This window comes from Globicephala melas, chromosome 2 (assembly GCF_963455315.2).
Source record: "Globicephala melas chromosome 2, mGloMel1.2, whole genome shotgun sequence".
NCBI classification, from domain to species: Eukaryota; Metazoa; Chordata; class Mammalia; order Artiodactyla; family Delphinidae; genus Globicephala; species Globicephala melas.
The window spans coordinates 5,413,371-5,431,206 of NC_083315.2; the positions used below are offsets into that span (position 1 = coordinate 5,413,371).

Here is a 17,836-nt window from a genome sequence, read left to right on the forward strand (position 1 = left end):
CAAGAGCGTTTCCTGAATCATAGCGCCTCCTAATGTTGAAATCAACCCTTTCACTTTTAACAGATCAAGTAAATGGAATGAGACTGTGAATTTAACTGCGGAACTTGTAATGACGCACGTTTGTGTAGAATGCAAGCTTTATGAATACTCTTTTGAACGCCTATTTTCATCTCTATTCCTACCAGGGCTGTTCTGAGCTTAATTCATCCTCACGTATATCTTTCGAAATTGTCAGTAAAGTTTTTCTTCCTTACCAAGGCATCACCTTAGGCTGTGGAGTGGAAGAAACTAAATCCCGTGCTCTGAGGAGTTTGTGCCATATTTTTTTTCATAGTTGAGTACTGAGAGTATTCTTTATCTCTCTTTTGTATTTTTATTCTGAATTTCAGAGTTTTCATTTCAAAGTAGATATTTTTCTCCACTAAAGTTCCTCTTCTTCAGCTTCCCCTTATTTTTGGAAAAGAAAAAATTCAAATATAGAGTACAGTTCAATATAAAGTGGATTGTAGTGTTATATGCCTCTCATCCTCCTTCTACCAGATTATTTAAATACAAGATTTGTTGAGAGCCAGTTTTCTTGGGATGTTGGGTAAAATCTTCTTAAATTCAGTTTTCAGTCTGATAGCGTTCATAAAAGCAGAACATAAAAGTAAAACGGGTTCACAGTTTCCATCAGTTTTGTTATGCAAAATACTTTGTATAAAATTGGATTTTTCAAGAATAGAAAAAAGCTCCAATAAATCCCATCAAGAGTTCCAAAAATGCATATAGAACCCTATCTGTTTACCCACTTTTCTAGGCAGCTAGATGTGAGCTGGTAGAGATTGGTGGATTGGTGGTTGAAGAGGAAATAACAGCAAAGAAACTAAGATGAGGGGCAGCAGTCTGATAATGTTCATCAGAAAAAAGAAACGATATGATTTTTAAAAACCCTCCTCATAAAATTTCAGTTCCCTTCTCTTTGCTCTGCATCGTGATGTGTCTTTTTTTTTTGAACACAGGGCCTCAGCAAGGATGTGGTGGTTATCTGACACGTTCAGATGGTACCTTTGCCTCTCCTGATTCTGATTCGAATGGAAGATATGACAAGAATTTAAACTGCATATGGTTCATGACTGCCCCTGTAAACAAACTAATTAGACTCACCTTCAACACATTTGCTCTGGAGGCAGCAACTAGTTTGCAAAGATGCATTTATGATTACGTCAAGGTAAGGCTATTATGTTTCTTAACAGAGTCTTCTAATACAGACTTTTTCATAGTGTATTCCAGTTTGTACCACACAGGAAGTCCTGAAAGTTGTGAGTGCTGATAATTTTTACAGAAGAGCTCTCTCTTTTTTTTTTTTTTTTTTTTTTTTGCTGGATGTGGGCCTCTCACTGCTGTGGCCTCTCCCGTTGTGGAGCACAGGCTCCGGACGCGCAGGCTCAGCGGCCATGGCTCACGGGCCCAGCTGCTCCGCGGCATGTGGGATCTTCCCGGACCGGGGCACGAACCCGTGTCCCCTGCATCGGCAGGCAGACTCTCAACCACTGCGCCACCAGGGAAGCCCCGCTGATAATTTTTAAAATGACCTTTTCTTCAGTGATATAATGTATAATATTGCAGATGCTCTATCTTCACATCAAAATAATCTTTAATACAAATGACTCAAAATGTTTGTGCAGCTTCTAACATTAGCTTTAAGATTTACTGTTCCTCCAAGCCTTGTCAAGAGATGATCTATAGGGAGATAGGTTGTGTGGAAAGAGATACTCAAAGGATCTTTGGCAAAGTTTAAAATAAATGACATTGTCTGTATGCAAATCATCACTCCTTACTTTATTTTCAAAGTTTGTATATTTACTTATATTACTTTTAGATGTGAAAAATATCTGAGTTCTGAAGTCCCATTAGAAGTAAATCAAGAAACGTTTCCATTTTTAAATGACTCTTTGATATTAAATCATTGCATCTCTCAGGCTATATGCACTCAGGTTAAAAGTGCTAAGTAGCATCAACCAGTGTAGACCACTACCCTCCTGGGGGAAGACCTCAAGTGAAGCAGCATTTCCGCTCACAAGGAGCTTAAATCTGATTGCAGAATTAAGGGATGACACATGCAAGTCAGCACTAGGTAGTTCAGGAGAGTCAATGTGCAAGTGCATGGGGCACAGGCTTGAAGCCATGTGCAAGTTTAAAAGGGAGGATGATTCATGATCATCTGCTGTGAACAAGAAAGACTTCATAGAATGAGGGGACACTTATTCAAGTCGGGAGGGAGGGCATTCTAAGCAAGGCGAACATACAAAAAGGCATTGAAGTGGAAAGAGTGAAGAGGCAGGCTTTATCAGAGCAGAATATTGTTAAAGCGGAACAAGAAATAAGACTGGCTAAGTGGAGAAGTATCCAGATTGCACAGGCTCTTGAAAGTCAGGCTAATGGCATTTAGATTTTAGGCAGCTGGAAATAAGGAGTGATTGCGGGTTTTCCAATGAGTGGTAAGTTGAGAGCAGTAGGTAAGAAAGATGACTCTGGAATCAGCATTCTGGGTGGATGGTCAGGGGAGACTCTGGAGTTAAGACCCCAGAAAGAAGTTACCGTTAGGTAAGAAGGGTACAGAGACGGTGCAGATGACAACCTTGGTGTGAGAGAAACTTTTAAGTTCAAAAATTACTTAAATTTTACAGAAATGGGTTTTAAAAGTAAGAGAAGGAAAAAAAATAATAATAAAAAAAATTTAAAAAAAAAGTAAGAGAAGGAAAAGTCATAGCAAAAATACACATTTGAGCACTTCATTACATATAGACTGCCTTACGTTTTCACTGTGAAAAGAACCAAGCTGGGAAGACCAAAAGAATGTCAGTACTGGGACTTACTGGCGGGTGGTCCAGTGGTTAGGATTCCACCCTTCCACTGCAGGGGGCATGGGTTCCATCCCTGGTCTGGGCCTGAGAATGTTAGTACTCTTAGGAGGAGGCCATGGGTTTGTAAGTATTGGTTCAGTCTGGGTGACAGCAGAGCAGACAAGTGAAATTTCCCCGGGGCAGAGAATGGGAGGAGCCTGAGCAAGAAGACAGCAGCCCAGACAGGAGGCAGCAAAAGAGCATTTCTTTTTTTTTCTTTTTTCTTTTTTTTTTGCGGTATGCAGGCCTCTCACTGTTGTGGCCTCTCCCGTTGCGGAGCACAGGCTCCGGACGCGCAGGCTCAGCGGCCATGGCTCACGGGCCCAGCCGCTCCGCGGCATGTGGGATCCTCCCGGACCGGGGCACGAACCCGTGTCCCCTGCATCGGCAGGCGGACTCTCAACCACTGCGCCACCAGGGAAGCCCCAAAAGAGCATTTCGTACATCAGGAGAGAGATGCTGTCTTTGAGAGAGGCTGCATGGCGCTAGAAGGCCTGGCTCCCACTCAACTCCAGGAAAGGTACAGCGTGAGGCAGCCAGAGAGGACAAAGCAGAGGCAGGAGGAGAAACAGACGCGTCATTGGAAGACATGGACAAACCAGGAATAATGCAGTTACCATGGAAGGCGAGGGAGAAAACTCTTTACCAAGGATGCACGGTCAGTGCTATTAAGTTGTAAATTAGAAGCCAAGAAAGGTGAAGATAAAGAAAAAGTTCATTAGATCGGATGACAACCATTTAAATAAAGTGTTGGCACAGAAGCCAGATCAGAGGGAGTTCAGGAAGGACTGCAGATAACAAGGAAGGTCCGTTCGGGTTGAATTCTTCTTGTCTGAAATGAGACCAAAGGGGCCAGAGCAGCAGTGAGCTGAGGTTCAAGACTATTTGAGCACTGCCTTGATTTTACAGAAGAGTAACAGGCTTTTGAGGCAGGTAATATGGACTCAAACCCAGCGTAACCGTACCAATCTTGCAAGGCTGTTTTGAGCATAGAGAGTATTCAGCACTGTGCCTGACATATAATTTGTAAATAAATTTCTTTCCTTTTTCCCCCCTTTGGGTAATATGAGGGCTATAGCATCTCCTTTTTAAAAAATATGATGAATAATTAAGTTAGATATACATTATTATAAATACAAATTCATGTGGGATGTTTAGAATATGGTCCTGCCAGGGGGAGGGCTGATTGGATTTATTTGCAAGATTCATTTCTATGTGTGATTTGATAATATCATCAAAAGAGCTATTGGGAGTTCCCTGGCAGTGCAGTGGTTCAGGCTCTACGTTCTCACTGCTGAGGGCCCGGGTTCGATCCCTGATGGGGGAAACTAACTAAAATCCCACAAGCCGCGTCGGGTGGCCAAAAAAACATTACAAAAATAAGTAAAAGCACCATTAATTTTCTGAATGTCCTCAAGCTATTTAGGATAGACATAGCAATATTGAAAACAAGGAGTTAGCCTCTAGCTTCAATGTAAAATGTCCTTTTTTAAAAAAGAAATTCTGTTCAAATCTGCTTTTGTTTTCCTTTTTGGGAAAGCAGTTTCCCTCAGTTGGCAACTTCTCCAGCTTATACTAAACTGGCAGATCACCGAGCAGTTCTTGGAATGTGAGGCCGGGAGGTACCTTTATTAAAGAGATTCTCTGTGATAAATGGGACAGTTGACTCATTTGAGACTGTTTCTTAGAGATTATAATCAAATCACTTTTTTAGAAAAGTTAATTTAATTCTGTAGGTAGATATACAGGTGAAAACATGCCAAGTCCATTATTCATTATTGTTTTCGAAAGGGTTGACTTGGAAAGCCGTTAAGATAACTGCAGTGGGGAAATTCCCTGGTGGTCCAGTGGTTAGGACTCAATGCTCTCACTGCTGAGGGCCTGGGTTCAATCCTTGGTCAGGGAACTAAGATCCTGCAAGCCGTGCAGTGTGGCCAAAAAAACAAAGTGAAAAACAAAAACAAAAAACAACAACAAAAAGATAAACGCGGTAAATAGGGAATTGTGTATTTCACGGAGCAACTGCTGTTGAAATGGACATCACATGCATTCCATGAAGAGTCACGTGACATGATTGTATGCCAGGCATTGTGAGATAAGTTTCCTCACGGAGCTGTAAGTGGACGAGACTGACAACATGACAAAGCCAATGAACATGAACGACACCGAAAAGTAGAGCAGAAGAGGGTATGAGTGACGTTACTCCGGGGTTCAGAAGGGCTTACTGGATGGATGGCTGAGCTGGGTTTCAGAGGAACAGCACAAAAGTGTGCTTCCCGTGGGGTGCGGAAGACTGGCCACCATGGGGAGGGGGGTAAGGAGGGGCGGGAGCTGCCTGCCGTATGCCCAGCAGTTCAATCGTTGCTCTGTGGAGCACAGTGAGTGAGACAGCAGCGGGGGCTCCCGACCAGGACCGTAGCCGACGTTGCTCTGCCAGCGAACGTGGGAACTGGCATAAAGGAGGCGCCTCCTGCCTAGCACTGCCCAGCTTCTTCTCAATGCAATCAGTGCCCCTTGGAATAGCCAGTATTTTCTAATGATTCTTTGACCATCTGAAGTGAAAGGTCATCTATGCCATAGCCTAGCCATATACATAATTTCAATTTATAATTATGCTAAATACAATGAAAAGGAGAAATAAAAGGAAAGCCCGTAGAATAGTGTGTATTTCAATATGTAAATGCTGTGATACAGCTATGCTAAGTCACTAGATAAAGCAGTCAGATTCTTCTAATATGTGGACTTGTGGCAATGCACAGGCATACATTTAAAGTGCTACGGGGTAGCTCTGTTTGCAACTGAAATGCCAATAGCAGCGCCCGTCCACAATATGAATTTCCAGAATGGTGGAAGACTCCAACCAAATGGTTCTAAACAGAACAAACTACAGACTTCCCTCAACTTACGCAATAGTTGCCTTCTTGGAAATTTGGTATATATTAAAACTGTGCAAAATATGTTTGTGTTTATATACAGAATGGGCTTAGGTCCTGGGATAAAGAATTTTAAACAGTTTCATTACACACATGTCTGGTGGGACATTCATAGGTACGTAGGACCTAGAATAAATCTTCACTTTGCAGACGTGTCCTGAATTTTGATGGGATTCTGCAGCGTGGCTTCTAGGTGCTAAACGCCAGCTATAGCCTCAAACTATTGTGATGAGCCCAAAACACCACCCTTGTGCAAAGCACTCCCTAGGGGATGGTACTGTTCCCGTGGAAAACTTCTGTCTTAACCCACTGGGCTTAACCATTCAGTCTGTGATCGGCCGTGGGAGGAGGGCTGTCCATCTCTGGGGAGGCGTCAGCAGTTACGGAGGCATCAGATCCTTATCCTTATGTGGTAGTACCTTCTGTTCATTCATTCCATAAACGTTAATTTGAGCACCTACTATATGCCAGACACTGGAAAAGAGCATTGAGATTACATAATAGTCATATTAATAATATTAATGATTTCATACGATAATACTACTTTTTGTTGTTATGTAAAAATTCCTGCAGTTAGAGGTGATTCTCGTCATTGCCCCTTAGTGGACCTTCCTGAGGTCACTGGCACCAATAAAACATTTTCCCAAAAAGTTTCTGTAAAGGGTCAGAGTTCAACCCCAAACCTAAAAAATCACTCTCTACTCTCATTCTCATCCCAAATTATGCCCAGGCCTGTTGTCCAGCGGACCCTGTCAGAAGTCCCACAGTACAATCAAAGAATTCATGAAGACACTCTGAGATGCAATGTAGAGATGCTTCAAATAAGACTATCAGAATTCTCCCGTTATCACATTCCCAGGGAAATGTTAAACGATAAAGTCCTAAGGAAACTAATGTCTAAAATTACGGAGTTAAATTTTTTTTTCAATTTATTTATTAATTTATTTATTTTTGGCTGTGTTGGGTCTTTGTTTCTGTGCAAGGGCTTTCTCTAGTTGCGGCGAGCGGGGGCCACTCTTGATCGCGGTGCGCGGGCCTCTCACTGTCGTGGCCTCTCGTTGCGGAGCATAGGCTCCAGACGCGCAGGCTCACTAGTTGTGGCTCATGGGCGCAGTTGCTCCGCGGCACGCGGGATCTTCCCAGACCAGGGATCGAACCCATGTCCCCTGCATTGGCAGGCAGACTCCCAACCACTGTGCCACCAGGGAAGCCCTGGAGTTAAATTTAAAAAGAATTAAAGCCCAATATCAAAGCCTATTGCCTTCATGCATTAAAAGTTCATAGAAATTAAAATCCCAAAATGTCCTTCCTTTAGCTGCTCCAGTCGATGGCTGAGCAAAGGTGGAGTCAGAGGCTCTCTTCCACTAGATTATTTGTGCAATTCCTTCCGGGCCTTAACTAGATTCTAATATGGGCCACTGTTAAAGAGGTTTACAAGCCGAGAAAACACAAAATTCCTCTCAGCACTTAATCTGCGTCCACAAGACTTAAGACTTAGGACATAATTCAAGCCCCGGGCCCAAAGCCGTCATGGCAGCAGTGTGTGCTCCCGGAAGGCACTACGCAGCTGCTGGTGACGGTGCCGGTCCCGGCACCATTTACCTCCTAGTGCGCGTAGGGTTTCGCATCAGCAGCGTTGCTTAGGGTTCCTCCTGCCATTCTCTATAAAGCCACCCTGCTCAAGGTCATGGTGGAGGCGTCAGGGATGGGAGAGCAGGGGAAGAAAATCCTGGCCTCGGTTACACAGAAGGCCAGGAGCCTCCGTCAGCTGTCCTATTTCAGCTCCATTAGGAGAAGTTTTATGGTAGCAGTGAGTGAACTAATGCAAACGCCAGCTCGAGGCCGGGCATGTAGGACATTTCCTTCCATCGTCCTGACCAGTCACCTATTTAAAACCCACATCAGATCTTACAGCTCACGTAGGAGAAGATACAAAGTCCTTCACGTGAAGTGTGGGAAACGTCAGTCTTGTCCCAGTGAACTTTCCCAGTCCCATCTCTGTTCTCTCACCCTGATCTCCAGGTTGGTCACCGTGTGGGCAGGTGTTGACACATGCCAGGCCGTTTTTATTTCCGTGGCCTTCCATACCTTGTCCATCAGGGTGGGATGCCCTTCCTCTCTTCTAGGTCTGGAAGGTCTCTACTTACTTTCAAATACCAGTTCAAATGTCCGTGTGAGGTTTGTCGTGGCTCGATCATCTGGGTTACCCTGATACATTGAATTTTTCTCCTGTAGCACTTACGTTTCTCTATTTTATGTATAATTCACACACACATATATTTAATTTATGAATCTCTCCCTCTCATTATTCGTGAGTCAAATTAGTGTCTGGAAAGTGCTTTATGCATCCCTGTATACACAGAACCTTGGTTGGAGGCCTGGCACACAGTACATAGAATAAAAATGCTTGCCAATATAACGTGATTATAGAGGCAGCAATGGTTATAAAATTTTAACTTGTTTACCAGAAAAGGTACATTACCTAAAACTTGGCAAATCTGCTCTTCTATAAAATGAGGGGATTAGATCACTCAACTCTCTGGTTTCTTTTGGCTTTAAAATTTTACTAAATTTTACTAAAATCGTTTAAGCAGGAGAAACAGTGCCATCTAGTGGTAAATTTGTTTTGTGTTTATTTTGACTTGACTGTTTTTAACCATTTCTATTTTATGTATTCCCAGCATTTTAAAATAATGTCAGCGGTAATGGCTATGCTGAGGTTTATAACCCACCATGGTCCTGTTATAAATTCAATATTTGGATAGGCAAACAGATACTTGTTTTAGAAATGCAATAGAGATTACTCAGGTGAAGAACACTTTTTTTTGTTTGTTTTGAAAATTTGATGTTAGAGTTTTTTTTTTTTAAAGGTCAAGTCTTTATTTATTTATTAATTTATTAATTTATTTATTTTTGGCTGCGTTGGGTCTTCATTGCTGTGTGCGGGCCTTCTCTAGCTGCAGTGAGCAGAGGCTACTCTTCGTTGCGGTGCGCGGGCTTCTCATTGTGGTGGCTTCTCTTGTTGTGGAGCATGGGCTTAGTTGCTCCGCGGCATGTGGGATCTTCCTGGACCAGGGCTCGAACCCATGTCCCCTGCATGGGCAGGCAGATCCTTAGCCAATGCACCACTAGGGAAGTCCCAACACTTTATTTTCTAGTAATGTGTTTGAGAGAAATCCAAGCACTCGCTACTTCAATGGACATTTGCTGAAGGTTCTTGTGCCTGGGAATTGCCCTGGGTGCTGGCGACACACAGTGAATAATCAAAGTCCCCTGCCCGTGGGAATTACATGCTTGATGGGTGAGAGACCAGAAGAGGTAAATAAGCAATAAGCAATAAATAAGGTACGTTTTTGGGCTTCCCTGCTGGCGCAGTGGTTGAGAGTCCACCTGCCGATGCAGGGGACACGGGTTCGTGCCCCGGTCCGGGAAGATCCCACATGCCGCGGAGTGGCTGGGCCCGTGAGCCATGGCCGCTGAGCCTGCGCATCCGGAGCCTGTGCTCTGCGGTGGGAGAGGCCACAGCGGTGAGAGGCCCGCGTACCGCAAAAAAAAAAAAAAAAGGTACGTTTTTATCATCATAGGGAAAAAGAACAGGAAGATATTGGGGAAGCGCCCATTAGATAGGGTTGGGCTCTCTGAGGAGGAGATGTCTGAGCTGAGACCCCATGATGCTGTCCAAGGGCTGAGCAGAGAGCTCCTGGCAGGAGGGGCAGCTCAGAGAGACTTTTCAGGGCCTGGGGGAGTTACAGGAATGTGGGGAGGGGGCGACGGCCCAGAGCGGCCCAGGCCAGACCAGAGAGGGGCTTGTAGGCCACGGTAAAGAGGGTGGAGTTTTACTTCAGATGCAGTGGGGATCCACGGGGATATTGTAGGCCAGGCAGGAGCATATTCTACTCTAAGCTTGCAAATGTTCAGGCAGCTCGGTGGAGAATGCTCTGTGGAACCAGAGCTGTCAGGAAATGTTACAACAATGCAGGTGAAGGAGCACCGTGGGAGCAGTGGACATGGAACCCTTGGGATAGATGTTGAAGGTGGAGCAAAGTAGATGCGGGGTCAGGAAGACACAGGGAGGAATCAGGGTGGCTGAGGTGTTAGGCTTGAGCCCTTTACTGACATAAAGACGACTTGGGGAGAGCAGGCTTGGCAGGGTGGGTAGCGGGAGAGAGGAATCACTTTTTCACTCCTTAGGTATTTATTGAGTGCCTTTTGTGTGCCACTCTTCTGAACACTGGGGACCTAGCAGTGAATAGAACAGGCAGCAGCCTGTGCTTTCATGGAACTTGTATTCTCTTCAGAGGGGAAGACAGTCAATTAAATTATATATGAATATATACATAAGTATGAGGTAGAAGGGAATACGTGCTCTGGAGAAAAAGTGAAGCTGGGAAGGAGAAAGGGGATATTGGGAGAGCTTGCATGTTAAATAGGGGCGTTCAGGGAAGGCTTCAGTGAGTTAGTGGTATCTGAGCAAAGGCCTAAAGCAACAGAGGGGAATGAAACCAGGAGGATACATAGGAGGGCATTCCAGGCAAAGGGAACTGCAGACGCAACAGCTGGGATGCAGGAGTGCCGGGATCGCGCAGGGAGCAGAGCAAAGAACGTGGCAATGAGAGGTCATATGGGAAAGGCCGGGAATGGGGCTGGGAGCAGATCCTATGAGGCCTCGAAGGCCGTTGTAACGGCTTTGAGTGGATGAGAAGGAGTGAGGAGGGTTCTCGGCAGAGCAGTGACCTGCTCTGACTTACATTTAAACTGTAGCTTCTGGCTGATGTGCTGAAGACAGCTTCTAGAGGGTCAAGAGCAGATCAGGGGGACCCAGGGGGAGGCTGCAGTGAGAATCAGGCGAGAGATCGTGATGGTTTGGAGCAGCGCGGCAGGGAGGGCAGAGGTGACGGTACGATGGGTTTGCTGGCTCTAACGACACATCATTTTTTAAATCGAATTTTACTTTCCCAATGAGGAAAAAAAAACTTCAGGCAATATACCAGGTTTTTAGTAAAAATCATTATAGTATAATTGATTCAATAGCAATTCTGTTCCTAAATTAAAACTAGCTTTAAGAACATTAGTGTAGGGACTTCCCTGGTGGTGCAGTGGTTAAGACTCCGTGCTCCCAATGCTGGGGGCCTGGGTTCAATCCCTCGTCAGGGAACTAGATCCCACATGCATGACGCAACTAAGAGTTCACATGCTGCAACTAAGGAGCACACGTGCCACAACTAAAGAAGCCAGCGAGCCGCAACTAGGGAGCCCTTGAGCTGCAGTTAAGACCCAGTGCAACCAAATAAATATTTTTTTTTAAAAAAGAACATTAGTGTAAAATTCTTAACCATGACCTGTCGTAACTTCATGTCCATTTTAGTGTAAAATATGCAGCTTCTTTGTGAATAATGGATAATTAATGAGCTGTTTTTCTTTTCAGTTATATGATGGGGACAGTGAAAATGCCAACTTGGCTGGAACATTTTGTGGTTCCACCGTACCTGCTCCATTTATTTCTTCTGGGAACTTCCTTACAGTTCAATTTGTCAGTGACTTAACTTTAGAAAGGGAAGGATTTAATGCTACATATGCCATCGTGGACAGTGAGTAAACTGAGACATTTTTACATAGTGTGAAAGACATGTGTATTTATGCACTAAAAGTACTGCCATGCTTATATCTATACTCAGTGTTAATGACTAAACTCAACGTTAATTACTGTGCTCAATGTTAATGACTGTCCAAGTTCAATGTCAGTTACTAAACACCACGTTAATTACTCCGTGTTTAATCCATGGTACAAATTTGGTACAATTCTTAGTCAAGAATACAGACTGTAAATCCTTCATAGAATGATGTAAGTATAGCTCCTTTGGGCTGGAAGAGTAAGGAAAGCAGAATTTTAAATATGTGTGATGAGTTACAAGTAAAATGTCTTCTAAGTTGTTTCTTTCTTCCCATCTCAGTGCCTTGTGGCGGAACATATAATGCAACTTGGACCCCACAGAGTATTTCGTCACCCAATTCATCAGACCCAGCTGTCCCATTTTCCGCCTGTACTTGGGTCCTTGAAGCTCCTCTACATCAGCAGGTCATGATTACTGTGTGGGCACTTGAGCTGCACTCACAAGACTGTGACCAGAACTACTTAGAGTTTCAGGACCCACCAGAGGTAACAATTATAGGATGAATGACCGTCACATGTATGACCTTTTCACCAGTATTTGCAAAACACTTGAAGTAATGAGGGCATGACTAAATAAGATCTCAGAGTTACTTCCAGCCTAATGTGGTTTTCAGCCATTTACAAAACCCTCTATTTATAGGCATTAAGAAACCTGAACTTGGTCTGTAGGTCATGTGCCTAAGAAACATCTGGGTGTCTTGGTAAAAGTGCCTGTGGCTGGGCCCACCCTCAGAGACCGGTTCCCCTCCTTACGCCCATTAACCTGCATTTCTGATGAACTTCTCTGGTGTTCTGACAGCAGTGCTCCATGGAGAAGCACTTCTGCAGTCAATGGGATCTGTGTGTGGAATGAATTGAAAGGAACAGTTAAGAAGGCATTTGGTACCAGTCTAGTGGGACTATATTCATGGTTAAAAACATAGAGCAAAGCTCTGTTTGTTTAAAAAAAAAAATGATGAGTCTGAATTGCCCATGGGGTTAGATGTTGAGGAGACTGTTGACCATAGCAGTGTGATGTCGACAGAATGCCTGAAGATCAGGGCGTCATCATCATGTGAGTAGGTAGTCGCTGTACGTGAGCAATCAGATTATTCCGGGAACGTGTGTAGAGGGAGGGCTCCTGAACTGAGGGTGACGCCTAGCGGGGGCTCCTGGGAACACCCGAGTTGTCTCTCTCCGGATCGAGGAGGTCATCCACTCCAGGTTTGCTGAGCGGCGGTGAGGCAGGGCCAGGAGCGGTGCTGGTTAGACTTACAGAGTTCAGAACAATGGAGAAGCCCCAGTAGAACTGTGCTGAGCTCCTCCGACAGCCTGGATGCGCTCTGAGCAACGGCACAGGCCTTGGATAGGAAGCGGAGTGAGGGGGAAGGTCTTTTTTTTTTCTTTTTTGTGGTACGTGGGCCTCTCACCGTTGTGGCCTCTCCCGTTGCGGAGCACAGGCTCCGGACGCGCAGGCTCAGCGGCCATGGCTCACGGGCCCACCCGCTCCGCGGCATGTGGGATCCTCCCGGACCGGGGCACGAACCCGTGTCTCCTGCATCGGCAGGCGGACTCTCAACCACTGCGCCACCAGGGAAGCCCCGGGAAGGTCCTATTTTCAGTAGGCAGGCGTCCATCCCATGGTTTCAGCGGAAATGTGGCCCCCCTACCTCCCACCCACACCCCTCGAAGACTGCGAGACACCTGTAGATTCCAAGGCCAAGGTGAAGTCTCACTGCAGAGTGCATTAAGCTCTGTAACTGGTCTCCACGGCTGAATATTTAAGCCATATTTTTGTGTGCAATTTAATCTCTGCTGCGGCCTGTTCTCTTCTGTTACTAAATCCACCAGCCTTTGGCTTCCGTTTCATTTCAGAGTAATGGAAGTCCAGGAATTCGGTTCTGCGGCAGGAATGCTTCAGCTGTACCCACATTTTATTCTTCCATGAGCACCGCAGTCGTCACTTTTAAATCGGAAGTTTTTAACATAAACTCTAGAGTGGGTTTTACCTATCAGATTGCAGGTGAGCTCTGGGGTTTCATCTTTTATTCAGAAAAACTGCCATTATTACAATTACAGCTAGAATTGACCCCCCTGGAGTAAATTAAGGTTTGTTGACATAAACCACACCCACATGAGGTGTGGTTTACTAGAAGCCAGGCCCAATTTAGCAAATTACTAAGGTTGACTTCTGAAGAGGTGAAGCGAATAAAATATTAATTAAAGTGTCGAGAATGGCAGCATATCCTTCAAAGTTCATGTCATTAATTAAAAAGTATACCAGTTATTGTATTAATTCTTCACTTAACCATGGAGAAGAATCACTATACCTTAGAAAATTACTTTGGAAAAACCAAGGAGCCTTGAAAGAATTACTTGCTTCTGTCACTGAGAAGTTTATTTCCAGAGAACACTTTATGTAATGTTCATTTCAAGCTTGATTAAAACCAAAGCTGCCTTTGATTAAAACAAACAAATGAAAACGCTGTGGGTATTTTTTTTACCAAACATGGTCAAGAACTGTTAAGTTGCCAGTTCTATCAGAACAAATAATTCATCAAAGGATTTGAAGAGAAATCTTCACGCAGAACTGTCTTGGAGGTAGAGCCTTTATGCCCGAAGAGTCTAAATGTCATCAGAAAGGCATGGAGAATGCTAGAATGTTTGTCCTCACAGGAGAGGGTGCACATGTACTCATTTACTATCTCACACGGGGGTGTTTTGTGTGAAGACACTGCACTGCATTTGCCCAGTGTGCCGTTCGCTGTAAGTCTTGGGATCTCAGTAATCTCAAAGGTGAATGAAGGGGCTAGGTTAGCTTCTCTTCTGAAGTTTGTTCCCATTTAATAAGCTCTTTGAATTATTCCTGTCAAGTTGAAGGAGCACTAAATACTGAGCGGCATACGTTAATTAGGACTGTTGTCTTTCCTCTAAGACTGCAACCGAGAATATAAGAAGGCATTTGGCAACCTGAGGAGTCCCGGCTGGCCGGGCGGCTACAGCAGTAACGTGGACTGCACAGTTGTGCTCACAGCCCCTCATAACCACACCATCTCCCTCTTCTTTCACTCCTTTGACATCGAGGACTCAAGCGACTGCACATGTGATTTCTTGGAGGTAACATACGTTTGAATATCATGTAAATAAATTATTTAGAAGATAATGGATCCCTTAAGATTTTTCTCGTTTTTCTCTGCTACTGCTAATCATATCCCTTCCTCATTTCATTAAATTATTCATTATCCTTTCATTGCCTAAATACTTAGGCAATTGCCAACCATCTCCTAGGTCCAGACACCAGAAATCCAGGAGGGAACAAGACATATTCAGGGTCCCCCGGAGGCTCACACTTCCGTGGGAAAGACAGACAGGAAGTTGTCCATCCTGTTGACTATCAGAGCCAGCACGGTGAGGGGCACCTAATTAGTCTGGGAACAGAGAAGTTTTCTTAAAGGAGCTAATGTGTGAGCTGAGACCGGAAGTGAGGGAGGTCCAAGTGCAACGTGCTAGTTTTGGACACAGATGAGAACCCTGACTTTAAGTGTGCCTGGTGTCGAGGTAAAAATGAAACTACGTGAGACTGAATAGTTGATTTCCCTGCTGGCCACAGTAAGTCTGGAGCAACTTCAGTGTTCTCTAATGAGAGTCTTTCCTTGACGCGTGTTGGGCAGAGGAAGGTAGAGTGGTCTGTTCCTTCCTCCCCATCTGGATGAAGAAGCACCTTTGCCGTTTGCCTGTCCCCCGCCCCACCGAGAGAGAACCCTCCTGTGTCTGGAACTCACTGCCCATATTTTGCCATAAAAACCCTCCAGCTCCCTCCAGCGTCCTTTGCAGACTCTGCTGGAAATGTGTTCACTCTTAGGAAATAAACGGAGGTGCCCTGTCAGGCTTGTATGTCCAAAGATGCTGAATCCCTCTGAACTGAATTCACATCGAAACCTTAACCCAAGACACCCGAAGTCGGCTTTGTTTCGTGTACATGCGAAGCTTCCCGTAAGGTTTCCAAACAGCTTGTTTTCTCCTTTATGCCTGTTACAGAGTTTTGTTATCCTGGAAAGCTCCCCCTATAAAATTCATCGAAGTCCTTTGTTAATGACTATTTGCAACCTCTAGTGCAGTAAGTACTCAGGAAGCTCGTGCCTTTTCATGGGGGACCTCAGCCACAGTAGGAGACTGGGGAGGACACAGATGTACCAGAGAGGAAATGAGGGAGAGACAGGAGTGTTTCCGTCAGTCAGGTCATTAGACTCACACCTACGCACCTCACCCACCATGGAGTCTGAACAGTGGCGTGGAGCATAAAGCGGACACGAGGGGAGGGGTGGGATACGGAAGAATCAGCCTGACGGCCCCTAGTCACAGCGCAGCTACCCGTGGTTCGCCTCAAGCCTGAGTTGACCCTGAATAACTGGAGTTAACTTTTTTTTTTTTGCGGTACGCGGGCCTCTCACTGCTGTGGCCTCTCCCGTTGCGGAGCACAGGCTCCGGACGCGCAGGCCCAGTGGCCATGGCTCACGGGCCCAGCGGCTCCGCGGCATGTGGGATCTTCCCGGACCAGGGCACGAACCCGCGTCCCCTGCATCGGCAGGCGGACTCCCAACCACTGCGCCACCGGGGAAGCCTGACTGGAGTTAACTTTGCCATTTGCCGCTGGATGCTGGGGAGCAAGGGCTGACTCTCCAGCCCCGAGGGGTGACAACTGCCCCCCTCCACCCCGCTGCCCCTCCTTATCTCATAGAAACGGGTCTGAAACTTCCTGTGCGATAAGCAAGGACAGGAGACTGCGACTCAGGCCTGTGAAGCACCGCTGTGTCTGGTTTTCGGCGGGAAGATTCCGGCACGGCTCATTGCAGCGTCAGCATTCCATTCATGTACACGGCGATGGGAACGGAAATTTCTCACTGAGGACTCTGACCGTATCATACCACGCGAACACCAAGCTCTGGACCCCATTTGGGATTTGCATTTGCCTTCACTTCCCCTTCCAGAGTCACCTGAAGTCCCAGAGGTGCCCTCTGCTCTCCTTGTCGCATTCCTCCTGTGCAGAGAGAAAGGAGAAGGACCAGCCATTAGCCCATCAGTGGGGATTAATGTCTCGCTTCTCCTCTCAGAGCACCAGCTTTCTAAAGAGGACCAGAGGAAGAAGACCCAAGGCCAAGGCTGTCGTGGGGCAGCTGGGCGTTCTCGACTACGGCAGCGCTCGCTGTCTGCCGACGGCTAACTGGCTCTTCCATCCACGGCAAGGCTACTTTGTGTAAACACTTAGCAGAATGACCCAAAAAGCACCAGAAAGGCATTTTCCTCTCCCACTGGCTACTCCATAGACCTAAAAGGAAACTCTCCAGGGAATTCCCCGGCGGTCCGATGGTTAGGACTCTGCACCTTCACTGCCAGGGCCTGGGTTTGATCCCCGATGAGGGAACTAAGATCCCACAAGCTGCGGGGCACGGCCGAAAAGAAAAGGGCTCTCTGCAGATCAGCACAACCCAACAAGACGACCCACCACACCTCGGAAGACACCAGGTGACTTAAGACAACCGGCAGTTAACCACATGTTAAACTATGGGATTAAAAAGGGACTGGAGGGACTTCCAAGATTTTAAATACATGTGTCAACATAGAGTCAGCCTCCATCCATGCGGAGCTGGTTCCAACCCTACGCTGCCTGGATCACGTGTCTGCAGTGCCCTACGAGAGTCCTCCTCCGAGTGGGGCTGTTTGGGAATGTGCAGCAGGAGCAGGGCTTGAGGACAAACCGTGGCTGAATTCACAGTACGCTTACCTGCATTCACACACCAACACGTTTCCTGTTTTCACACGTGTCTACTCCATGCAGTGACTTAAAAAAAAAATCTATTCAGCTTCACAAATAGTTTTTAAAATAAATCCAAGAGTCAGAAATTTTAAAGACTGTTTGAATTATGTCCTTTTCCCATGTAGAAATTCCTTTCGTTTTGAACTTTGTCATACTTTGGACGTTGTTGTTTCATGATCCCTTTATGGCCAAGCAATTTTCAACGGGAGATAAAAACATAAATGCAGTATGATGAATAAAGTGGAACGGAGTTGACTGGAAACAAAGCAGATAATATTTTTCTCCCCCGACCCACCTTTTTAAAATTCACTTTAACTACCTTCTTCAAAGTGTCTCCCCAAGAAGAAAGATAAAACTAGTTTGTTATACACCAGTCAACTAGCTGGTTATAGAAACATGCTGTCGTGTTTTAATTACTGGAGATTAACAGATATTTCTGAATCCAACTGTAAATGGTTTTTGATCTACAAATTGGTTTCTCTCCTTTGCAAGTGAAGGGGACTTCTGTGTGTATTAACCCTCCATTGAGTACATAAAAAGACAAAGTTTTCCC

At 45.4% G+C, this 17,836-nt stretch overlaps 1 protein-coding gene across 1 annotated transcript in view; it reads left to right on the forward strand.

The window, feature by feature from the left end:
* CUBN (cubilin) overlaps positions 1-17,836 on the forward strand; it is a 271,724-nt gene that overhangs the window by 247,447 nt on the left and 6,441 nt on the right. The window contains exons 61-65 of the mRNA XM_060292217.1: positions 1,002-1,210; positions 11,244-11,406; positions 11,770-11,975; positions 13,344-13,491; positions 14,404-14,585. Of these exons, the coding sequence (XP_060148200.1) occupies positions 1,002-1,210; positions 11,244-11,406; positions 11,770-11,975; positions 13,344-13,491; positions 14,404-14,585 (908 nt within the window). The remainder of the gene's footprint in view (positions 1-1,001; positions 1,211-11,243; positions 11,407-11,769; positions 11,976-13,343; positions 13,492-14,403; positions 14,586-17,836) is intronic.